The sequence below is a fragment of the Podarcis tiliguerta genome (genome assembly GCF_965153285.1).
Source record: "Podarcis tiliguerta genome assembly, chromosome: 11".
Lineage (NCBI taxonomy): Eukaryota > Metazoa > Chordata > Lepidosauria > Squamata > Lacertidae > Podarcis > Podarcis tiliguerta.
In genome coordinates, this window is record NC_139544.1 from 49,693,528 (window position 1) to 49,720,137 (window position 26,610).

The 26,610-nt window shown below is 41.9% G+C and overlaps 1 protein-coding gene across 5 annotated transcripts in view; it reads right to left on the bottom strand.

Annotated features, from left to right (window-relative positions):
- The window catches only part of WDR7 (WD repeat domain 7), a 221,697-nt gene that overhangs the window by 45,637 nt on the left and 149,450 nt on the right, over positions 1-26,610 (bottom strand). For all 5 annotated transcript variants that reach the window (XM_083402630.1, XM_083402629.1, XM_083402633.1 and 2 more), the window contains 3 exons: positions 16,305-16,422; positions 13,527-13,676; positions 11,872-11,954 (listed from right to left, as the gene is read on the bottom strand). In XM_083402630.1, the coding sequence (XP_083258756.1) occupies positions 11,872-11,954; positions 13,527-13,676; positions 16,305-16,422 (351 nt within the window). The remainder of the gene's footprint in view (positions 1-11,871; positions 11,955-13,526; positions 13,677-16,304; positions 16,423-26,610) is intronic.

Sequence of the window (26,610 nt, forward strand, 5' to 3'; positions counted from 1 at the left end):
TTTACTACACTCTGGTAATTAATAGCACTGCTAGTATCAACGTTTTATTTCACAGCCCGGTCCTGCAAATCCATTTTAGCCAGGGATATGCAAACGGCTGTACTAACTGCCATGACACCCTTGTCTTGCAGCTCTGCACCTTACCAGATGAATGCACCTATCCAGCTTCTTATGCAACAATTTAAACTGAATAAAGACTCTTGGCAGAACATAGAAACTGCTCTGAATAGACCTGATTGGAGCTCTCTGTCTTTTTAAAAGACTATAGGATATTTATTCAATCTGTCCAGATAAGATTTTTCTTGAAACACATATAGTATTTAATTTTTGGAAATTTATTTCTTCATCCCACACTTCTAACAATCCCATTTTATTTTATTTTATTTTTTATTTTAATATTTCACATATATACACACATAGATTATGCAAAAAAGAAAAAAAAACCCACATACATAGAAAAGAAAAGGAAAAGGAAAAAAGAAAACAGTACCCGCAAAACAAACATTTTCAATTACACTTCTACGTAAGTAGTACAAGCTGTCTTTTTACATCTAACTGGCTTGACTCCTTGATTCATAACATGACTTCCTGCTACCCTTGAATGTACTTAGTAGTTCCTTATTCTAAATATTTGTAATCAGCTGTTAAATCTGCTGTGGAGAAACATTCTGGTTGTCAGTGGGATTTTAATCTACGCTAAGCCAAGTGATGGTCTGGGAACCTCCTTTTTTCATGTAATTTATAAAAACATCCCATTCTTACTCTCTCCTTTGAGTGATTTCTTATTAACTCAATAAGTTTAGCTAATTTAAGAGCCATTCTTCCTTTGTTGGTACTGTATTACATTTCCAGTGTTTCGCTATCACGATCCTAGAGGCCGTGATTGCATGTAGAAAGACTCTTTTGTTATCTTTTGGGATGTCCGTAGTGAAAATTCCTAATTAAAAAAGTTCTCTCTGTGTGTGTATGTGTGTGTGTGTGTCTAATCATTTTTTAATTTCTTCATAGATCATGTCCCAGAAGGTTTTTATTCTGGGGCACGTCCACCACATGTGGGAAAAATTCCCCTCTTTTTGATTACACTTCCAGCATTTATTACTGATTTTTTTATTTATTTTAGCCAATTTTGCTGGCGTCATATACCCCTGGTACATCATCTTTAGGAGGTTTTCTTTAATCATATAGCATGCCGCGAATCTAATATCATGTTTCCAAAGGTTTTCCCATTTTTCTAGCTCTATATTGTGTCCAAAATCCTGTGCCCATTTTACCATTACATCTTTGACCTCTTCATCTTTTAGGTGCCTATTTAATAATAATTTATACATTTTAGACAGATTTTTTCATTATTGAGAGGAGTTCTTTATCTAGTTCAGAAATGTCACGGCTAAAATGGCCGCTGTTTCTTTAATGCGAAAAAAGCTGGGTCAGCATGACTCAGCAGTCTGCACCAAGTTGTATATATAGAGTGAGAAATGTTAGTTTGGCTGCTGGTGTTTGGGTGGGTTGGTTGGTTGGTTAGTTAGTGCTGGTGTGTATATTCAGTCGTGTTTTGCACAAAGACTTTTAAGAATAAAACTCTGCAAGGATATTCTCGTGGACTCTTTTGTGCCGACAAGGGTCCGAGGACCAGGCTGAGGAGACAAAGGGACGTCAGAACCCTTTCCTCCTTTTTTGCTTTTTACAAACACTGACAAGAAAGTATCTTGTAAAACCCATTTTCCCTTTTATCTGGTTTGAAAATTCTGTTGAGTTGTTGATATTGCAGCCAATACGTTTACGCCGATATGTTTTAATGTGTCACAGTCCTTTAGTCTTAGTTGGTTATCTCATTCTTCTAATAAATTTTTATATGTCAGCCAATTGGTACTCATGTTTTTCCTTTTAACTGCCATTGCCTCCATTGGTGATATCCACCACAGGTTTGTTTTTCTTGGCTCTAATCATTTTTTATTTCTCTCCCACACCTTGAATATTGCCTTTCTAACAATATGGTTTTTGAAACCCTTATGTATTTTCACTTTTTCATAACCCAGATAACCATGCCAACCTACTATGTTATCCCATCGTTCTATATCTAATAGGTTATCATTCTTTAAAAGAATCCAGTCTTTTAACCATACTAAACATGCAGCTTCAACGTATAACCTAAAGTCTGGCAATGCAAATCCACCCCTTTCTTTTAATCTCATTTTATCCTACCAACAACCCTGTAAGGCGCATGAGGTTGAAAGTACAATATAAAATAATAATAATAATAATAATAATAATAATAATAATAATGCATTAATTCATCTAAGATCACCTAGCAAGTTTTGTGGCTGGGCAGGTATTTGAACCCAGGTCTCCCTGGTCAAACTCTGCAAGCTGCACTGCAATGGCAACCATTAGGAGCAGTGCTATTTTTCTAGAAAAAGAAGAGCCGGAAGTAACCTTGAACACCTCCCTCGTTCTCTTAGAATGGCAATGGCGCCTACTTGAGAGGTGCTGGAACTGAGTTCCTGTGAGTTCTGGCTAACAAAACCCCTGTGTGTTTTTGTTTTTCTGTGATACACTCCTTTTGCAAGGGTAAGCCCATTCAAATGTGGATATATGCACAACTCTGGCTACAATCGAGGAATAACAAGCATATGCAGCACCGAAGACCCAAGCAAGCGAAAAAAACATTATTCGTGTCAGCACACAGTTCCGTATTTCTGGCTTCACTGTGAGAGGAAATGGGAGCTAGGATACAGCATCCATATGGAGGTTAGATACAATATTTTTTGCCTCCCTCATTCTTTTCACATGCAACTGATTACAGGTAGATTACTGCTGATGGTTTAACTAGGTGGTGATCTGGTAATCAAATGCTGATCATTGGTTTATTGATTGCCTACTACAGTTTTCTGCACTGAAGGCCACTATATGAAGGGATTTCCCCTCCTGCCACCACCGCACAGAAGCAGGTGGGTGATTTCTGTCTGTTCCTGCATGGCTCTGTGTAGGCGATGCTGACATTAACTGCACTTGCTTACATTGGCATTCCAAAATCTCTTCTCTTGGAAGAGAGATAGATAGATAGATAGATATAGAAGAGTACTGCAAACAGCCCTAACCAACCTCCTTTCCAGGAAAGATGGTACCAGGGAGAAACAAATTCCTGATGAAAACAAGAATATGATGAGGAAATAATAGATTATAATGCAAATACTGGCATCTTTTATTTTTCAGCTGCAGTGGGGGGCAAAACACAATGCAGTACTGAAAAGGCGATTCTGAAGAGCAAGGAGGTTTTAGTCTAAGGAATTCTGATGCCTGAGGCACTGAAGGTTGTCCATAATTATTTAATACGGCTGAACAAAACACAGGCAACAAAAATGAAAAGGATTCTAAGATGTTGCTTTGCTGCAGTTTGTTTTTTTGTACAACAATAGATTAGGGAGAAAGCAACAGGTGGCTCTGCGCTTTCTTGATTGGGATTGAATAGAATTTGGGGAGCATAATTTCACACACAGTTTGCACCAGCAAAGTCTTCTGTGCACAGTAATGCAGTTTCGCTCTAATGCTGTCTTGCACAATTTGTGATACTACCAAGCTAAATGCAACGAAGAGTAACCTATAAGGGAATATAAAGCTGGGGGCAATTTTGTAGGGTCATATTAACAGTTAACCTTGCATTCTGGGCATTTGCAATTTCTCCCACAAAAAGGCGGTGGGTTGTTAATGATGACACAATAAAGTGCCATCCAAGAACCACTGTAGTTATTGATTCCTGATCCTTCTTCATGGCAATGGTCCAGCACACAGAGATCTACTTGGGATATATCAGCACTACAAGTTTCTACCAGTTTCATACTAGTTTAATTTGAGGAGAGTGTCTTTTAATGGTGCTAGTTTTTTAATCTATTGTTTTATCTTTCTGTGTGTATGTGTAGGTCTTATGATTTTATAATTCTCTATTTTGTTCTAAGCCAGGCTTCCTCAACCTCGGCCCTCCAGATGTTTTGAGACTACAATTCCCATCATCCCTGACCACTGGTCCTGCTAGCTAGGGAACATGGGAGTTGTAGGCCAAAAACATCTGGAGGGCCAAGGTTGAGGAAGCCTGTTCTAAACCATCCTGGAAATATTTATACTGAAGAGTGGAATATCAATTCATGCAATTGAAATAAACACCCTTTAAAGCTTGTGCTACTTACATGGGATTTCCAAAACAGTATGGCCATATTCACATGCAATACTAAGCCAAACATCCTGGCATAATAAGCAAAGCATGCACCAGCATGCAGCCCCCTGGCTCCTCCCTCCATGTGCATGGCTGAACATGCTGGGATCCAGCACTTAACCATATCTTCCCATTACGTGCAAACTTGAAAACTATGGTTTGTGACTTCAGAACAAGCCAGGATAGGAAGTCCTGATTTAAAGTTGGCTTGATATTCTGGCTTGGTTTGAACCAGGCTGGGTTTGCACGTAATAGAAAGCTATGGTTAAATGATGAATCCTAACTTTCACAAAGGGACGCGGGTGGCGCTGTGGGTAAAAGCCTCAGCGCCTAGGGCTTGCCGATCGAAAGGTCGGCGGTTCGAATCCCCGCGGCGGGGTGCGCTCCCGTTGTTCGGTCCCAGCGCCTGCCAACCTAGCAGTTTGAAAGCACTCCTGGGTGCAAGTAGATAAATAGGGACCGCTTACTAGCGGGAAGGTAAACGGTGTTCCGTGTGCGGCTCTGGCTCGCCAGAGCAGCGATGTCACGCTGGCCACGTGACCTGGAAGTGTCTCCGGACAGCGCTGGCCCCCGGCCTCTTGAGTGAGATGGGTGCACAACCCTAGAGTCTGTCAAGACTGGCCCGTACGAGCAGGGGTACCTTTACCTTTAACTTTCACAAAGGAAGAAGCAAAGTGGTTGCAAAGGACCTGTCTGCCGCTCAGGAATCTATCAGCTTATTAAATCAGGATTTCTGGCTTAGTATGAATTCAGTCTGTGTTTCTGTGTGCACAATCCCCTGACAATTTGCAATAGCTGGTGCAGAGGCCTGTTCTTCTGCATTACTACCACTGAGGTCTTGTATGCTGGTATTTTTTTTTACTGGTGTTACTCTATATCAATATTTTTATTTTTTTAAGAAAACAGTATAACTGAAAATGCTTCTTGATAGAATAATTAAGGGAAGGAAATGTGGCTTGCCGAACATTAGACAATCAAGATAGGAAACAGAATCGTTTACAACTACAACAACAAAAATATTAGTAGAGTCAATACAGAAGAATATTCCTCAGAGAACAGGAACAAAAATATTTTTCTAGCTGGTTTCCCAAAATTTCCTTCTTACATATATATATTTTTAAAGCCAGTTGACCACTAAATTTATAAGAACTCTTAAAATATAATACATAAATTAAAAACACAGTCTTGAGAGTATTTAAAAATATTTGCTACAAGCATTCAGATGGTGTGCATGCAATGGTACTAATAATAGATGATCCATTTTCTTTGACATGCTTTTACTGAAATGTGGACTATCTATTTACGTATTTGCCACTCTCCATCTTAGGTCTTCTTAAAGTATGATAGATTTTATCTCATACTGCCAACTTTCCAGTTATAAACATTCATAGTAAGTTTATCTTAGCCAATTTCACTTATTCTAAACATGTCTATCTTGGACAAGATTTTATCTTAACATGAATGATTTTGATAGGTTTGATAGATTGCTGATTTGTCATATCAGTAATTGTAGTTAATGCAATTATTTGATTTAAATTATATCTGGAATTGCCAATTACATCGTGAATGCTTGGTCATGTTCAGTCATTGGTGATCTAATTATTGCATTGTAATGGCCAATTGGCTAAGCAATAAATTTGAAATTCATACATCTATACTTAAGAGGTTCCATAGAATTTGTGTTTTGTGAACTGTCACAGTTTCAAAGTTGACATATGATATGACTTCTTTGAGAAGGACAGGCCATGGCCAATAAATTCACATAGCGAAGGGCAATGTTTGCACTTGTTTTGAATAATCAACCTCAAGGTGATGTTGGGACACAGGCACCCTTTCCTTTGGTATAAATAAGCTGTTTGCTTAACACCTATTTTATCTGGAATAAAATAAGCCATGACTCAAGCCATTCTATGGTAATTCTTTCAAGTCATTGTCTATTTTTACAAATAAATAGAGGGGGAAACTAGGCAATGCTTATTTAAAGAGTGAATAAGATTGGATTCCAAATATTTACAATAACCCAAGTGCAACCATAAGTGAACACTTAGGTTCACACTTCTGTACTCCCTCGAGAAGCAGCCTTTTGTTGGCTACAGATGCTGCCAAGTGCTGGCAAGAGGAAATGGGGATGTGCAGAAATCAGTGCACACAGCTAAAGATGCCTAGGGAATCTCACACAGAAATCTCTCTTCTCACCAGCCTGTTAAACTGGAGCTCTAAAACAGAGGTCAGAAGGAGGTCTCCGTGGTGGTGGTGGTGGGGTATGCTGTGGACTTGCATTCTCCCTATCAGACTGGCTGCTGATGCTTTTGTTGACTCTAGGAGATGAGGTTGGGCAGCCTGACCGAACTCAGGTATTGGATCCTGGAGACCTGATCTGAAAGATTCAAGTAATAAGAACTGGGCATATAAGTGGAAACCTGAAGCACACCTTCTGTTACGTTTGATTCACTGTGACCTGAGGCTGAATGGACAGCCTTTTTCACGATGACCTTTAAGGTCAGAATTCCTGGTGTTTTCCCTCTCCTCTGGCTTCCTCTCTGTCACCATGGGCATTCCCAATCCCCTCACTTCAGTTTCCTAGGAATCAACTTTCTCTCTTCATTGAGTTGCATTTTGTTTCCTGTTTCCTCTCCATCTGCCTCCCCCTCCCCGTCCCAAAACAACTATAGCGCTTGTATTTTTATTTAGTTAATTTACAAATCATTTATAAGCCACTTTTTAAAAAAACCTCTAAGCGGTGTACAATATAAAAACAATGTCATCAAAACGAAAACACAACATGAAACCAAAGCAACAGTCAAAATAAAAAAACCACACGGAACAAATAAACAACAGGAAATTGGGGGGTTCAGAAACGTAAATCAAGGTCAGAGCTCAGGGAAAGTCTGGAGAAACCAAGGATGTACTAGAATAAACACTGATACTCCATCAATATTGTTACCATTCTTTTCACTGATTCTTCAGCTGTAGCTCCTCACTGAATTTTAATCCCAAATATCAAACAACTACAGTTCAGTGATACCAGTCCTTTTAAAGGAAGGCTCATGGTAATGATTGTATTGAAGATTTGGCTGAATTAAGGCCTAAACAAGAGGAGGCCTTGCTACTCCTAACATTTTCAAAATGTCAAAAACTACATTACCCTATGCCTAACACAATTTCTACTACTATTGTATTGTTTCAGCTTGCAGGATCCCTGTCTGGCATTTTAATGGCACATACAGGAGTCAGAATACAAGATTAGCCAAAATATCAGAAGATATCGGTCTGAATAAAACACTGTCAATAGATACTGGATTTGACCCACAGAGTTCTGTGCAACAAATGGTTCAAGAAAGCTGATGAAGACGCATATCCCTATATGATTTACGTTACAGATTAAATGGGACATCCCCACTGCTACTTGTGGGAAAGCCGATGTGGATTACATTGGCTGACTGTCCTCTTGATGTGCACTGCAATCCTGAAGCGCAGTTAGATAACGATAGCAATTAATATGAAATATGAGGCTCACCACCACTGAAGCATACATACATGAGTTACAAAAACAGAGTGAAAATGTAGATGCTCCAAATCAGGTCTGCAATGTGCAGACTTTTAAAACTATAAGGTGTAGGCCACAGTTTTAGCAAGGCGCCTAATTTATGCTTGCTAAAATGAGATGCTCGCCCTTATTAAGATCCAGGAATTGAGCTTCCTTGAGTTTAAACTAATTTACTTCTCAATGCGGCTGAACTGCTTTGCAATTTAACTTTTTTTGCGTTGATCTGCAAAGGATGCTCCAGGGCAGCCTTGGTTCTGGTAAACAACATTGCATGGGAATCTTCATTGAACATGAAGTTGACCAGAACAAAGGCAAAGTCTAAAAGATTATTACAATTTCAAATAAAAGGAGGGGAGAAGATTAGTCTGCAAACCAGTAATTTCTCTGTGTGTGCAGGGTGGGGGTTGGGGAGGGCTACTTGGAAGGGAAGGGGGTGGTGTCCCTTCCAAGTAGCCCCACCCCACCCCCAAACTACTTCTCCAACAGTTTGCCTCCCTCCAAGGCCAACTTGTAATAGAAGAATGGAAGTGGAAAGGCAAATTGTCAGGGTGGCTACAAATATCTGTTGATCTAATCTGTGAGTTCTAATATAACAGACGGATCTAATAAATCTGCATGTGAGAGTACCGCTGTATTGATCAAAGCATATTCTCTTTGTTTCTGGATTTTGCACATGGGTGACATTAGGCATCACTGTGGAAGAGACATTTCCTCCATGCACAAAGGAACACCTTTTCTAAGCCAATACTTTGGATCTGGTCGTGGTGCTGGAGGTAGGAAGGTTTACCAGGATTGGATGAACCCTTTTTGGCTTCACTCAGGCCCAGGAAGTGGGTCACAGCTTGCCTGCCTATTTGGCCAATGGCTGGCATGCTGCGATGCCGGTCCCGCCCCTTCGCTTAAAGAAGGTAGATTTCCAGGGGGCGCTGAGTATTCCCCCCCCCCCCGAAAAGGGGGTGGCAGGCCAAATAAGTTTGGGAACCTCTGGTCTAAAAGATGCTTACTGAGTGATCTGCTTTAGCTGTGGCAGGAACCATGTGTGAAGGCAAAGAGTCTCTAAGATCTATGTTTCAACACAGGGATTGTCATGAGGGGTCTTCTCACAGAGAGAGGAGTCACAAGTAAGTGATGACTGGGCACGACAGATGGGGAAGGGTATGTCAGGGTCTGGGAGTAGAGGAGCATGTGACCACCAACCTACTTTGAACATGAGGACCATGACAGGTCATCCCCCCCCCCGACTCATGCTAACATGAAGACTATAGGTCAGTCGAACACCATGACCCTCAACAAGCCATTGTGGCAGAAAGCAAAAAGGACAGTGGATCTTAACAACAAATCCTATTGGAATGGCTTTTGTTCTTATTGGAGTATTGCCTCTAGTGTTCTTGCCTCCAGTGCCCCTCCCTTGCTGAAAAGAAGACAATGGAATTGTCATTAGTCTCCACACTTTACTTAGGAGACAGCTGTTATCATGGCTTATAATAACAAAAAATAACAGCTCAGCTGGGGGGGGGGGGGAATATGCCTTGATATTGTTCGAACTGACAGCACTATATGATCACAACAGGTATGCAATTGAACATTTAATCAGTATAGCAGGAAGATCATTATCATATTAAAATATTTAGTAAGAGGATCATGTCAAAAGTTTCCACTTGGATTCCTTCCAGAGTTACAAAGCAAAATCATATTTAAAAAAAATCTCTCCTGGTCTGAAAGCTAATCTGTACTGTCATTAGCACAATGCTGTATCATTTTTATAGGAGCCATAATTACGTACAATAAGATATAATACATGCTATTTAACACAATTTAAAAGGCAATGTGTCTCTATTAAACATGCCTCCAGGATAGAGAGTTTTCTCACATTAATTCCAACTTGTCCTTGCCTTTGCATTTCAAGTATGTGATGCAGAGCAGATTTTCAGTAGCGCACCCTATAAGAATTGCCGTTCCTCTTTTTGCTTTCACAGCATGCTACACTGAAATCGCTACCTGTGCTCTTTTATTTAACAGATCTATTACCCACTTTGAAAATTAAAAAATCTTCCCAAAAGCAGCTTAGAAAATACGCATCAAAATACAGACAATATTAGCCTAATCATCTGCTCTAAAAAACTGCTCAAAAGCTAGCACTGTCATGAGAACCCAGCATTGCCTAAATATTGTTGCATGACACCCCAATCTCTGAGTGGTGTGAGATTCCAGGGGTTTCAGGCGCTTGCCCAGGGTTCGTGTTTCCTTTTCGAATGACGGAGAAGAAGAAAAAGAAGAAGAGTTTGGATTTGATATTCCGCTTTATCACTAACCTAAGGAGTGGTAGACTAACAATCTCCTTCCTCCCCCACAACAAACACTCTGTGAGGTGAGTGAGAGAGAGACTTCAGAGAAGTGTGACTGGCCCAAGGTCACCCAGCAGCTGCATGTGGAGGAGCGGGGAATCGAACCCGGTTCACCAGATTATGAGTCCATTGCTCCTAACTACTACACCACACTGGCTCTCTGTCCACCACACTGGACAGTGGAGACTGTGGTGTTTTCATGATATGTGGCTTATTTACACATATATACAACCTTAGCCTATGATGGAGGGATCCACAGCATTAATGCCCCAAGAGCGCCTTATTCCCCCATAGCTACAGCCTTGGATTTAAACAAAAATTAAACATTGCTCTGTCTCTGTCTTTCCAGCTTGCCGCTTTGCTTCTAGCTCACATCAGTCCAACCTCTCTTCTCAACTCTGCCTTTTCTTCTTCTAACTACCTGCCAATTGAGGGAGGCCCACCCATTTGCTGGCTCATACAAAGTCAATTCCTTTGCTCTCCTTAATGGCCCACCACTTCACCAGGAAGGTATCTTGGCTATTCCAGGAAGTGACAGAATTGTTTGAAAATTATCAAAGGATAAGGCCTGTCTGATTCTTCCTGCAATTGAGATCCACAACTGAGGGACCACAGCTCGAAAGACCCTACTCTATGTGCCCAACAGTCTGATAGTCTGATATCAAAACCTCTAAAGCAGATCTTCAGGAGCAATAGAACTTTAACACTGAAGATACACATGGCGGCATGGTCCTTACAATTGGATCTTCACATCAACTCTGGTTGGGCAGCAAACCTGCCATGGGCCCTATGGAGATCATAGCATGGGAAGGTGTGGGCTGTATGGCCATGTATCAATGTCTCTTGTGGATGCAATCTTGAAGCCATTGCTTTTCCTCACTGCTGGCACTGTTTTTCTTGAATGTTTTCTACCCTGAAGATGCCAGAGTGAAGATAGAAAAACCTGCTTTCTTTTTCTGCACTCACTCCAATCTGGATTATGCCATGTGGAGGCCATAATAGCCACTGCTACCCAAACCATAAGAACAGGTAGTTGAAAAAGGAGGGCATGGTTTTCTGAAATGATCCTTCACCATGCCCAAACGTTGTTGGGAATCTGAGGTGAGATACCCCCTCAGCGTAAGTTGCCCCCAGTTCCAGTCACCACACAGAGGCAGCTTAAGGTCCAAAACAGTTGACTGCTGCAGAAGATAAGGCTTCAGTAATACCATTCTGGACATGGATATATACATACAGCTTGTAGGCTTTGCAGATACAGACAAACACACATATATATACAAGTACAAAGTATTTCTGCTGCTTCAGCAGTTCCAAGATGTAACACAGACTTCAATTCACTTCACAAGACTCACTGACTGACTAATGAACTGACATGCCTTAATCACTTACATAGATGGCACTGGGCTGTTTCCATAGCAACTGGCTTGGCTGACCATGCACCTGTTGGCTTATCTCAGACATGGGATGATTTGTGCTCATGAAGGAAATTAACGCCTTCCTCCATGTCCCATTCCTCCAACAAAAGCTGGCACATTATGAGCTATTCCAAAGAACTTTCAACTTAGTACTGACCATGAGCTTCTGTCCATGATTTTGGTTTAGATAGGAGTCAATGTAAATTGATCCAAACCCTGTAACTTTCCTAGGACAGACTATTCATTTGCCTAATGCCAATAAATTATAGTAACAGGAAGGGATAGGAATTATAACAGCTGCAAAATCTGCTCATCACCAGTCTCTGTGTCCACACGTTTTTCAATTTGTGACCCTACCTGCAAATAGCTGGAAAGCACTCTTGAAGTCCCTTTTTCTTGACTAATGAACCTTCAAGACAGTACATGATGATGTCCATAACCTATAAGCAAATTTTAAAACAAATGTTAAGTATACAAAAACAAAAATGTAAGAATTTTTAATACTAAGCATAGGAAGGATCAACTGACAAGCCGGAATGTGTGCAGAGGTGGGTGACCAAGATGATTAGGAGTCTGGAAACCAAGCCTTATGAGGAATGGTTGAAGGAGTTGGGGGTGTTTAGCCTGGAGAAGAAGAAACTGAGAGGAGGTATGATGGTTGTCTTCAACTGTCTGAAGGACTATCACATAAAATATGGAGCAAGCTTGTTTTCTGCTGCTTCAGAGGGCATGACTTGAACCAATGGACAAGAAAAAGAGATTCCAACTTTTTAATAGGAGCTCAGCTCGACCCCACTACCCATAACACTAGAATGGGCTGGTCTGGTTGGCAGGATGGCCCCTTTCCTCTTTGGGGAGATAATCTGAAGAAAGGCTTTCGCCAGCACAGCTAGCAGGAGGTGCCAACCCAAGCACCATAAATGCCCTCCAGGAATCTCTGCGGAGCAATAAAATTCCCCAAACCAAAAATACAGCAGCACATTTTGAAACATCTTTAGAATCAGGAATACAGTCTCCCTCTTGCGAAGGCAGTCTCTTGACTCACAAAATACTATGTGTCACACCCAGATTCTGCCTTAGGCAATCATACAAAACCTACTACTTGTTCAACGTCACTCATTCCATTCTACCGCCACACCTCTATCCAATCACTCCAACATCTCCCACTCAGTCACCAACTACTATAACCAGTCACTTCTTCCACTCAACAAAAATGAGCTACAAAGCCCGTTTTACCTGCCACCTTCTCCTTGCCCCTCTGCATAACCTTTCTGTGGCTTGAGTTCATTGATTATCTTCATCTACTGTCCCCTCTTCTCCACCATCTCTGATGCTTTCTGCCATCTCTTTTCTTGAGTTGATTCTACTCTGGACACCCCTTACCATCTTCCGAACTAGTTCATGAAGTGTATTGCAAAATGACCTGTGCACATTGCTATGGGTAACACAAGGAGGCCAGGTTGAAGAAGCCTCCAGGAAATGACCTGTCCCTCCCCTCTAGCTCACTATTTTGTTTTTCCGAACTGTTTGGGGGACGGTGGTGTGTGCTTTGTATCCAGCACTGTGATGACTGCCAAAGAAATGTGGATTCTCCAGACTGATGCTAGAAGTACTGCAAGGTGAATGGGCTCACCATGCTATAGCAATAGTAAGTACAAGTTATCAAGTGGAGTCTTCATGTGATAGGCATACAGTATACATTAGGGCAGTATTTTGGCTGGGGCTGAATTTTTTGTCTGAGTCTTTCCTAACCAGAGATTGAATCAGGGATCTTTTAAATGCAAAGCATCTTCTCTATCATGAAATACCTCCTTGAAGTGCTTTGCAAAGGCTTTGATTTATTTTACCAGCTGGTGAGCCAATGAAAACGTAATTGTCTTTTCTTCTAAAAAAATAACCAGGTCAAACATAGGCACAAATGCCTTCAGGACCTTGAAAGGCCTGCGCAAATGTCACGATCATCGAATTGCCCAACAAGAAACACAAACGTGGCTCATAGAAGATGGCCTTACCTCTACAAGGAGATCCACAACATCCATAGGCATTTTTTCAATAAGTATTTCAATAACTCTCAGAATTTCTCCTTTGGCCCGAGCCAACGTACTGGTATGAATATTCTGCTGAGATTGAGTATTTGCTTGGAGAGCAGTGTGCCTGTGCACCTGTAAAAAAACAGTAGGATTGTTAGGGATGCTTACATTCAAAAATTTCCCTGGATTTTTGGCTTCCACATTGCTGGTCCTTGTGTGCTAAGGGGCACCAATGTCTTCCCTTTTTGATATCCATCCTTGGCCCTGCCTGCTACTCACAGGGCATTTGCTGAAGTCTTCCGTTTGTCTCTCTCTTGCAGGTTAGCAAGGCACATAGATCTAAAACACTATGCAAAAAGAAATCTCAATCGGATTGCATGTGCTGTAATTCAGTGAATCCCCACATGCACTAAGGACTGTTGGTAGCTGGGGGAGAGGGGATGGGGTGAATGATCTAGAAACTGTGGCAAACACAGTATTCTCTATTCAGTAACTATCTCTCTCTCTTTAAAATTATCAGAGTTAAAATGGAAGGCAGGTGTAACAGAACGAAGGCCAGAGTCATCCCACTGAACACTAATGAAAGAGAATGGGGATGAAGAACATCTGCTCGCATTTGTAGATTATATGTATTATGTCTATGAAACTCGAGCAATTAATACATTTAACCCTTTCCGTTGGATTCTCACTTTATTTCCTGGCAATAAAGTCACAGCTATGTTTACTAGCGCAGGACTTTACTGATTTTCTTTCTTAAAGAAAAAAGTACTAGGAAAGCTCTAATTGGTAGTGATTATTTCTCCTAAGTGCTCATAATGAGTATCAGTGGGTTCTTCCTTATGACTTCCTCCTTTGCAAAGCACATGGGGCGAATGAGGATGTTCACAATGCTAACAGTTCTGACTGGATAAACTGATCAGGAATAAGTCTCATGCTTGGTGCATAATGGGCAACCAGGTCAAAATGACAGCTCGCAACTCAGGATGAATTCTCAAGCTGAGTCAGTATGGATTAGTAAACACCGTACTTTTACGTGTATAAGACTACCTTTTTCTACTGTAAAATAATGTTCAAAATCAGGGCTCGTCCTATACACGGGTAGTGCAGAGGGGGGATGGGCGAATGGTTGCAGCCGCGAGCAGGAGGTTGTCAGCGGCGATTGGGTGTGTGATTGGTAGCTGCGGCAAGGGCTGCTTTGGATTGGCTGCTGTTGCGGCAATTGTGTTGGTGATTGGTGGCTGTGACAAGGGCTGCTTTGGATTGGCTGCTACTTCGTTCAATGGATTGGTGATTGGTGGCTGTGGCAAGGGCTGCTGTGGATTTGATTCCACTGCGTCAATTGTGCTTGCGCTTGCCAGCTATTGGTGGCTATCGGGCAGACGCTTTGTCACATCTGGTGAGCTCCACAACTCTGGGCCATCTCCATTTTCTCAAATTGGAGTCCCCCAAAATATACATGGGGCGTCTTATAGACGGAAAAATACGGTACTTTGCGTGTACCGTACTGGCAAGCTTTCTCACACAGACAGGGTGGCTCTGAGAATATGTACAGAGGGACAATGAGCAATGGAGTGGCAAAAGCCACTGGGAAGGCAGTGTGATGGGAAGGAGAGCTTATCCCTTCACTCCCAATAGGGACATTCCTTTTTTTTTAATTGAAAGTTTTCAACATAAAATACAATAAACGTCAAACTAGTCTAAAAACAAAGAATAACAAAAAACCAAAATAAGACGGAAGAAAAATCAAGAAATAGAGAGACAGAAAAGATAAAGAAGGAAGAAAAAGAATATATACAAAGGCCCTTCATTCCATATACCGTATTTTTTGCACCATAACACTCACTTTTTTCCTCCTAGAAAGTAAGGGGAAATGTCTGTGCGTGTTATGGAGGGAATGCCTGCGGGTGGCATGCCTACGGATTTTCCTCCTCTAAAAACTATGTGCGTGTTATGGTCGGGTGTGTGTTATAGAGCGAATAATACGGTATATCATATACTTCATTCATACTCAGAAAGGTAGACCCTCCCAGCTCCTACTTGAGAGCCTGTTTCTTCTTAATAGGGACTTACCTTCTAAGACTCTGACCCATGCAAGGGATGGCAGTGGGGCTCTCCATTCCAATTGCAGTGGGGGGGGGGGTAAAGCATCCTCCCCCCTGCATGCTGCCTTGCAAGTAAAAAATGCCTCCCCCCACATATCCACCAGTATATGTGCAGGGTGGGGAAGCAGATATGAAACTGCATGCTATGTACTAAGCAAATGTCTAGTTTGGCTCTAAGTCACAGTGCAGTGTTACAAAGCAATGATTAAATATATGACAGTGTTCTGTTTCTGAGTACAGTTGACAATATTGTCATCAGCTCAGAGCCCGAGGCCCAAATAAATATACACATGAAATTACTCTGCAGATTACTTTATGGATTCGGAGACTGACTGAAGCACTGTCTGGTTGTTTTCCGCCCCTCTTTATACACATATATATAATGTGTGTGTCCAAAACACACACACGCAAAAACTTGTGTACATATTGCACTTGTATGCCAGTGCATACAATAAAATATATAAAAATTATATATATATATATATATATATATATATATATATATATAATTTATATATATATATAATATATATATATATATATATATATATATATATATATATGGTGAACGCTCAGATGTTTCTTGTTGTTAAACAAGGAAGCGATTGTTCCTTCTGAAGTGGAGCACAGCGAACCCTGGAAAAGTTCTTTTGCTCACCTCCTTGGCAATAGTTGTTATGAAGGCGGGTGGTCTGGCCGTGGCAATGAGTGAGAGAGCGTGTCGTGCCGAGCGGGCGGAGTCAGCTGCTGGACTCAGAGGCAGCCCCATTGTGATGCTAATCAGAGATCAGACAAAGAGAGAAGGGAGGGGGCAAAAGAGGAAGAAAAGAAGCATTAGAAATATAGAGTGAAAAGATTAGACACAGCTTATAATGTCAGTTCAAGGTCAACGGGAGCACTCAAACAGTTAGAATATAATGGACTTCCAACAATGAGGAGTGATTAGGAGTCAGGGTGTTCGAGCATCTAATACAAAATCAAATAATTAACCGTGAAGATTGAAAACAGTATGTGCATCTGTCCAAAGTGTTAAAAAGGCCTTGTTAACAAATTATCTAGCCGTAGTACTGAATACATATCAAGAACCCGGGCCAACACAAATGTACAGTGTCATGCAAAAGAACTGTAGAGTTTTATTTCTTGGCAAAAGTTTTAGAGGCAATACGCACATCACTCTGAAACGATTACTACTGCAATCAGCCAAGTACAGTTGGTGTCTCTCTCCCCGCTGCCCCGCCTTGTCTTATCCCAGCTGACAGGGCCAAAGAGCCCTGGAAATACTGACTTCATTTCCATTTGGGCTTGCTGCATTAAGTCAGCTTCTTCTCAACTTCAGCCATTCCAAAAGCAGACCAGCCACCACCAAAAACATGGTGTTCAGGTGCAGAATTTCTTACATTGCTCTGGACAAAATTTATTCAGACATAAAATATCTGGTAGTTTGTTGCCAACAACACCACTGACTTTAGGATACTGGAAAGCACAGGGATTGGTATGCTACGATGAACAACCAGTAAGCAGCCAGTGAACAGTCAGTAATTTACACAGCAGAAAAAACTTCAAATTTAGGTTGTTTTGGTTGGCCAACAACTGTGAAAAGATCCTTCCTGCTGGTCTCACTGCAGGGCATTTGTAAACACCTTGATGTATGGCTTGATGTATGGCTAATTCCTAGACATTTGAAAATATAGTTAATGGGTGTAGTAACCTGGAGAGCCAGCTCTGAGTAAGGTATTTGGAGTAAGGTATTTGGTATTTATAGGGACGCGGGTGGCGCTGTGGGTAAAACCTCAGCGCCTAGGACTTGCCGATCGCATGGTCGGCGGTTCGAATCCCCGTGGCGGGGTGAGCTCCCGTCATTTGGTCCCAGCTCCTGGCCACCTAGCAGTTCGAAAGCACCCTTAAGTGCAAGTAGATAAATAGGTACCGCTTTATAGCGGGAAGGTAAACGGCGTTTCCGTGTGCTGTGCTGGTGCCGGCTCGCCGGAGCAGCTTCGTCACGCTGGCCACGTGACCCGGAAGTGTCTGCGGACAGCGCTGGCTCCCGGCCTCTAGAGTGAGATGAGCGCACAACCCTAGACTCTGTCAAGACTGGCCCGTACAGGCAGGGGTACCTTTACCTTTATTTGGTATTTGGAACAGTTAAAGTATGATAAAGCTTATCATACAAAAGAGTTAAAGTATGAAAGCTGAAAAAGTATCAGCTTTCTTCATCCTCAGTATAGCACTTAGCAATGCTTCTCAACCTAAATCTATGTGGAGTAGAGAGCAATGTAGAGAAAACAGGAGCCAACTCCTGGGGTATAACAGTGCAGGTATAACACCGTCATTGTGGCTAGGAGATACACAGAGCCTCGTCCCCCAGGTTTTACTCTAATCCTTTTTTTAACGCCATCAAAGTTGGTGGGCATCACTGCCTCCTGTTGGAGTGAGTTCCATAGTTTAACTATGTGCTGATGAACGGAGAAGTGCTTTTATCTGTTCTGAATCTCCCAACATTTGGCTTTATTTGATGCCAACGACTTCTGGTGTATTATGAGACAGGGAGAAAAAACTTTTCCCCATCCACTTTCGCCATGCCATGCATAAGATTATAAACTTCTATCGTGTCACGCCTTCCTCACCTTTCATTTACACTAACAAGTCCCAAATGATGTAACCATTGATGCTCAGAATCAGTTTTGTGTTTGTGTAGGCACTGAATGGACGCGAGTGGCGCTGTGGGCTGTGGGTTAAACCACTGAGCCTAGGGCTTGCTGATCAGAAGGTTGGCGGTTCGAATCCCCGCAACGGGGTGAGCTCCCATTGCTCGGTCCCTGCACCTGCCAACCTAGCAGTTCGAAAGCACATCGAAGTGCAAGTAGATAAATAGGTACCGCTCTGGCAGGAAGGTAAACAGCATTTCCGTGCGCTGCTCTGGTTCGCCAGAAGCGGCTTGGTCATGCTGGCCACATGACCCAGAAGCTGTCCACCGGCTCCCTCGGCCAATAAAGCGAGATGAGCGCCGCAACCCCAGAGTCGGTCACGACTGGATCTAATGGTCAGGGGTCCCTTTACCTTTTAAGGCACTGAATACAGCAAGGATGATGGGCAGGAAAGAGTCCTGTTCTATGAGCTAACACTTCTTAAAAAACCCCAAAAACATTCATTTGCAATGTCACTTAGCATAATGCTGCTTACAGTTAAAAAAATTGTTGGCTGAGAATTCTGTTAGGTAACATGATGGAATGAAGAAAGAGGAGAAAAAAACTTCCCTCTCTATTTTTTTAAAGATGAGAAAAAGTCTAGAAAGAAGATGGAATGAGAGTTGGAGCTCATGATTTTTTTACATTTGGGAAAATGGGGTACAGAATCCCTGTACCTTCTTATCAGACTGGGTGACTTCAACACTTACCCAGTTACCCAAGACCCTTTTACTGCCTCAGAACAAGCAGAACGAGGAAGTAGCACTTTTAATAGGGTTATCAACAATTCAAGTATTTTCCTTTCAAATGATTCGCTGCACTTAAATGTATTTGCATGAATAAATAAAAAAATACCCAAACCTCAACATGGATGAGGTTTTGAGACGCTGAAGCATAAATTAACTCACACATTGGTTTTTCTAGAAAGTCATTGAAACAACCTCAGAATCAAACGAAGGAGTTACCAGGCCACCAGTTACAACTCACCTTCACAAATCAATCAACTTAAACCTTAGTGGATTAATCTGTTGATTGATGGCAACAGCTGTACTGAAAGCCATGGTGTACCCTTGAACACGGCACACATGTCTAAAGATTCACGAAATATTGGAAGCTCCTCCCAGATCAATGCCCCACTCAAGCCTCCTCCTATCTCTTCTGCACACATAACCTCCTTGCTGCCACCGGATAAACTTGCAAAATGTTGTACTTATGAACCTTCTGAGTGCAGCCCTGGAAAGAGGCAGCTGTATTAAAAAGGTAACATGCAAAGTCCGAAGAATTTCTGTCCTAAGAAAGATCTGTATGTGTTTCTGCCTACAGCACTCTCCCTCCTCCTGTCGGGCAAAGCATGGATCCCCCCCCCCCCGAAAAGCAACAGGCTCCTTGTTAATTCATTAACGACACTCTGTAGTGTTAGTATGTAGCTAGAGATTAACCTCTTCCTATAGCTGGGCCAGCTGGTCTGTCAGAGCAAGAAATCTGCATGAAGGAGCAGGCACACTGCACCAAGTCAAAAGACCAAAATAGAGGCAGATGCAAAGCTAAGATGGGCAAGGAAGAGCCAGGCTGGTCCCAGTGCTTAATATTTTATTGAGGAGTTTACTCTTCCACATCATTAACACTACGAGGGGGGCCGCCTACCACTCCCACCTACTCACAGATTGCTGTTATGCAAGAAGCCATATTTATAAAACGCTATGGGTGTTACTAAGGGTGGCGCTGTGGGTTAAACCACTGAGCCTAGGGCTTGCCGATCAGAAGGTTGGCGGTTCGAATCCCCGCGACAGGGTGAGCTCCCATTGCTCGGTCCCTGCTCCTGCCAACCTAGCAGTTCAAAAGCACATCAAAGTGCAAGTAGATAAATAGGTACCACTCCGGTGGGAAGGTAAAGGGCGTTTCTGTGCACTGCTCTGGTTCGCCAGAAGCGGCTTAGTCATGCTGGCCACATGACCCGGAAGCTGTACGCCAGCTACCTTGGCCAATAAAGCGAGATGAGCGCCGCAACCCCAGAGTCGGTCACGACTGGACCTAATGGTCAGGAGTCCCTTTACCTTTTTATGGATGTTACTGTTAAAAGAAATCTGTAGCATGAATAGGATATTGATCGGCGAGGGACTGGGCCAAAGCTTGGTGCGACAGGACAAAAGATCCTAGGTTCAGTTTTTGTGCATCTCCAGTTATGAAGACCAGGCAGCAAGTATGAGAAGCTTCTCTGCTGGAAACTCTGGAGAGCCACTTCTAGTTATGGTAGACTATAGTGGATGGATAAGCAGTAAAACAGCTCCCTGTGTTTCTATGATATTGCTACTGGTGTTAATGCTGTGATACTAGAATACTCAATTCCATAATATCTAACGGTTACAAAGATATTAGAATGCTGCACCATATAGAATAACTAAGAAAAGGGTGGTATCCAATGCATTCGTTCCTTTAGCACAAGGATTTCCACTTGTGCAATGGAGCCACCCTTCTCACCATGAACCCTCCCCCAGATCTGTCCCAGAACAGATTTAAGGTGTGTAGGAAGAGGAGAGGGAAGCGAAGGTCCATTGAACAGCCAAAATTCCTTGTGTTGATGGAATGAATGAGTTGATTGAACACTGAAGATATTTAATGAAGATGAAGACAACGTTTCAGTTTAGATATTCAGCATATTCCCCTAACACGCATGCAACCCCTTTTTTTCTTTTGAAATAGTAAACTTTTAACAGATCTGGAGTGAACTGGACTTGCTTTAATTGTCAAGGCTATAGAGCAGAGCTTTCCAAACTGTGCGTCACAACACAACAGTGTGTCGGCTGCAGTGTGTAGGTGTGTAACGCGAACGCTCCCCGTGCTCCTCCGGGGGCTGGAAAGGGGTTAGTTTAACCTCTGGTTTGAAAGTAAAACTGAATTACTGTGTCACAACATGATGCATGTCTAAAAAGTGTGTCACCAACATGAGAAGTCCGGAAAGCTCTACTACAGAGCATGGGGGGCAAACCTGTGGCCCAATAGATGTTGCTGTACTACAACTCCCAGCATCCCTGACCATTGGCTGTGTGAGCTGGAGCTGATGAGAGCTGAGTCCAGCAATACCTTGAGGATCACAGGTTCCTCACACCTGCAACAGAGCACCTGGTCAGCTCGTGATTCAGATCCACAAGTAAGGCACGCCCTGATGTAAGAGAGATCACACCAGTGATGCCAGCACCATTTAAAGAAAGGATTGTATGGAAAGAAATAAAAAACAGAGGAGTGGTGTCCAATAGCCAGAGTTCCTTTACTGTTGCAAAGAATACAGCAGGCACAATTTCTCAGTCCTTCAGGATGAGCTGCTGCCGCATAATACTCTCTTTTGTACAACCATTATTTGTCTTTCAATGGAACATTTCCTAGCACTGAAAAAGCAAGACAGAAGATGGATAAATACATGCCAAATAATTCAAATGTGTCCCATATTGTAGGCTTAGGTTGACGGGTTCTGAGTGGGTTGGGAACTTCTGCTGAGGAGTACAGCACAGTCGAGCTTCCATAACAGCATAGCAGAGAATAGCTTTCCAAGAGGAAGTGGATGCCGGTTTTTGATGCCTCCACATCAAAGGAAGGGGTGGAGGCTACTGCAATGAGCACTTTGTAGCTTTAAGACACCCTGCTAAAATGCTTGCCTTTGCACAGGTCCTGAAAGCACTGCACTGGCTGCCAGTGAGCTATCAGGACCAATTCAAGGTGTTAGCACTAGTATAAGGTAAAGGTAAAGGGACCCTTACCGTTAGGTCCAGTCATGGCCGACTCTGGGGTTGTGGTGCTCATCTGGCTTTACTGGCCGAGGGAGCCGGCGTACAGCTTCCGGGTCATGTGGCCAGCATGACTAAGCCGCTTCTGGCGAACCAGAGCAGCGCACGGAAACGCTGTTTACCTTCCCACCGGAGCAGTACCTATTTATCTACTTGCACTTTGATGTGCTTTCGAACTGCTAGGTTGGCAGGAGCAGGGGCCCTGCAACGGGAGCTCACCCTGTCATGGGGATTCGAGCTGCCGATCTTCTGATTGGCAAGCCCTAGGCTCTGTGCCCACAACGCCACCCGCGTCCCAGCACTAGTATATAAAGCCCTAAATCAGGCATAGGCAAACTCTGGTTCTCCAGATGCTTTGGAACTACAATTCCCATCATCCCTGACCACTGGTCCTGTTAGCTAGGGATGATGGGAGTTGCAGTCCCAAAAGAGCTGGAGGGCCGGAGTTTGCCTATGCCTGCCCTAAATGGTTTGGAACCTGAATACCGAAAAGAGCATTGCCCTCAATATGAACTACCCAGACCCTACAATCTGCAGGTGTGACAGGGTATGTTCAGTGGTGGCTCCCTGTTTTTCAAATGCCATCCCTATTCAGGTGTGTCTGTTGACATCAGGATTCACTTTAAGGAGAAATCTGAAAACATTCCTATTTCCCTAGACATTTTGGTGGGCGAGGAACTCTGTTCTTTGCAACTCTGAGATCCCTGGGCAGAGTAATGGTTTTAATTGTAACTTTTTTCGAGAATGTTTTTAAATGCAATTGTTTTTAGACTGTTTGGCACCCTAGGGTGGGACATAAAGTCAGCAAATAAATAAATAAATGGCACGTGTTGTCCTCTGCCCCAGCTCAATCAATTAAGCTATTATCTCAACCTTTAACTTATTAGTATTTTTACACTGAAGTCTTCCCCTCACTGCAACCAATATAGTTTACAAGTAGGTTAACAAGGGCACAAAGGTGGGGATTTTGGGGGATGGGGGATTCTTTCATTTTAGTTGAACAATATGAAAACAACTAAGATTTACAAACACTATGATGAAAAGGGTTTCCATAAGGTCAGTTCAAGATGATAAAAGGGTAGAAACATTCCTTTCAACCACCCTAAAAAACCACCCAGTGGCCCAACCCAAAGCATATACACATTTGCCAACACACAAGATACTTAATTTGTAAACAACATGTTCCTAAGTATGTAAACAGTTACGAATTTAAGAGAATAACACTGGTTCATATATTTCTGATGCTAGCAATTCAGAGGCACAAAGGCTGTAGCCCCACTTACCCAAGAGTAAGCCCCCCTGACCTCAATACGGCTTATTTCTGAATACACGTGTAGGATGGCACCATAACAGGCACAAACATTTTATTGCTGGGCAACTGGGTTGTAGAACTTTATTACGAGGAAATCACTAATTCCCCCCCCCCAAAAAAAAATATGACCACTCCATTCAACTCAGAAGGACAAACGAGCCCTTCATGAATTCCTTGGGTAGAAGATATCTAAGGCTTGGTATCTGATGTTCATATCCTGCAATCTCTCCACTGGCTCCCAGGTTCTCACTCACAATCAGATATATTTTTCCTTATATATATTTTTTGTATGACCGGAGTCTATATGTTGCTTGCCATCATCGATTAATGCAGCCTGAAGATAGAAAGGGCTCTCACTGCCACCAAGGTCTGCTTCGATGCAATTTCCGTCAAAATGGATGGGAGCTAGGCAGAAACGGTACTGATAAATTGCACCGCCTCAAAAAAAAAACACCAAACCACCCACCACTTAAAAAAAACAAATTAAAAGCCGGTGCTTAATTATACCAAAGTGTGCAAGAACAAACTGTACAGAGTAATCTGAATCAAACTGCAGCTTATAATTCAAAGGAGGGAAATTATGGGCAACAAAGATCCCTACAGATGTCCAAGCCTAGAAATCAAAGCCTAATTAATGCTAGAAAAATACTCTTAATCCTTCTGTGCAGTTCCACTCAACATATCTTCCACAGTCTAATCTCTCTCTTTTTTTTCGGGGTGTGTGTGTGGGGGGGGAGGGAGGTGAGAGGCACAAGATGGCAGAGGGAGCGAGATGGGTTTAGACCTCGCGCAGGAGAAAATTCAAAGCTCGGCAGAATACTGCAGCTTCGGCGATGTGTTTTATTCAGTGTGCACGCACACACAGATGCGCACCGAACACACAAAAAGATAAACACCGCGTGTGTTTTTCTTTGTCAATAAATGCGGAGTGGTTTCCCCCTTTTCCCCCCACCCCCTCGGAACCACACGCTCGACATAAAAGCTCCTTTATAAACCATGCTTAACATCACAGACAGAAGCGAGGCAGCTGTGCGCTCTTATTGTTGTGCACGGTAAATCAGGCACAAAAAAGGGGCAGCTCAGCAGGGCACCGGGAGGGTAAGATGCACACTTAACCCCCTGCACACTTTGTTGCTCCATTTCTTTCCATCTTAAGTCCTTCTGCAAGCCAGTACTGTACCTGTCACGGATGTAACAGGCCGTTTTCAATCTAAATCTTGTTATGGATTAATAAGCAAACACTTTCTCGCTTATTATGCAATTTATCATGATGAAAATTGCATTGGTCTCCTCAAGGCTACATGCTGATACATTCATTTATTCAGCAGCTCTGTATACAGGGAGCAATACTAATCTTTATGACAGCTAGAGATGCGCTAGGAAGCTGAAAATAGAATCCTTAATAACAATAACAATAACAACTATAAATGGTCTTCATGAAAGCTGTATTTAAAGATACAGACAGAAACATACCTACTCCCCAAAGAGACAAGAAGATTTTACTTAAACCCTTTCAAGCTGGTACCAATACTTTATATCCATTACCTCTTTCACTTTGCCAGAAAACGCACTGAAAAGGTTTCTCTGAATATTCATCTCTGCACTATGTACACAAAAAGTCCAAGTCATTTGATGACTCAGAATGATGACTAGGGATATTCATATAAGGCAAGCAATTGTGCAGGTCTGTTTCGTTGACATGGTAATCTGCCTCAATCACATGATATTGAACAGGATTTTTTTATAAAGAAAAACTTAATGCAAGGAAAGAGTAGCTATCACTATTCTTACAGTAATATAATTACAGAATTGAAGGAAAATTGTTGATTTCAAAATGATAAGAGAGATGATGTGCATGTTTGTGTGTATGTGTGTGTGTGTGTGTAAAAAGAAATAGTTTAATGTAAACATAGTACCAACTGCATGGATCAGAATTAAACCTTATATCTTTCACATTCATATAAATAAAATTTTAATAGAATGTTAATAGAAATAATAATAGAAATTTTAATAGAACTCTCATCAAAAGATGAAAGTTAGGGCTCTTTGTGCAGTGAGAATCTAAATTTAAAAGAAAAAGAAACAGCTAAATCGTTGAAACTTTGAAATCAGCTGGAATTACTGGAGACTTATTGAAGGATTCTACACATATGCTATAGAGTAAGTACTATCAGTTGTGTATGCTGCAAAACGATTCTGTGGGGTACACAAAGAAATCCCGATTTCTACCATGGCACATCTAAATTTCTTTTCATGGCAAACTGCAGTGCCAAGGCTGCAGGCAGAAATGCAGCTTTTTCAATCTTCTTCTTTTTGTCTGTTATCTGCTCCATAAATAATTAAAATGAATGCATGGAAAATTCATCAGCAGTATGAGAGGGGGAAAGTATACTGAGAGCTTGAGAGAAAGCTGTGCAACTGTCGTTCTCATACGTGCAAGAGTGTGTTGTCTCATCCATGACATTTATATTCTCAGATGCTTGAACATGCCTCAGAATATAATTTTTGAGCTAGGAGTGCACAGATCAAAACACATTCTTGTCACAGAGATGACTTTATTGTCTTTTTCTTTAGGCAAGGCACATGAATTGCTAACATTGCAGCAGAACTAGAGGGTAATACCAGATTGTTCTTTTCCCCAACCAAAATATAGTCCGCTACTTAACTTTTTTTTAAATGATTTCTGCTTTTAGCAAGTTCTTTTTTTTTTAATTATATGGTTTATGTATTGTACATTATTATTTATTGTATTATTTCCGTTTTTGTAAGCTGCTCTGAGTACTCACCAAGCAGAAGACAGAGGGTAGAGGCATTAAATATTCTTAATAGTAATACTAATAAAAATATCGCTATCAGAAAGAATGGTGACATATTGTGCTACAAGCATCAAACAAAGGGATTAAAGAAAAAGATGAAACAAAGTTTGCTGAACAGACTTTGCATCGGAAACAAAAATTAACAAATGGTCAGCTGTGAACAAATTTTTCAAATAATTTTTAAATAGCAAGGAGCAATAGTAGGCTTACACCTACACCTTGTTATATTTTGTGATTTTAGAACACTTTGGTTTTATTAAGTGGCATAAATCTATTTGTGACAAGAGATCTGGCATGTTCTGCTTTAGTCGCTTAAAAAAATCAGGGCAACTAAATCAAAGTTTGTAAGTTAAAATGATTAACCATGTATATA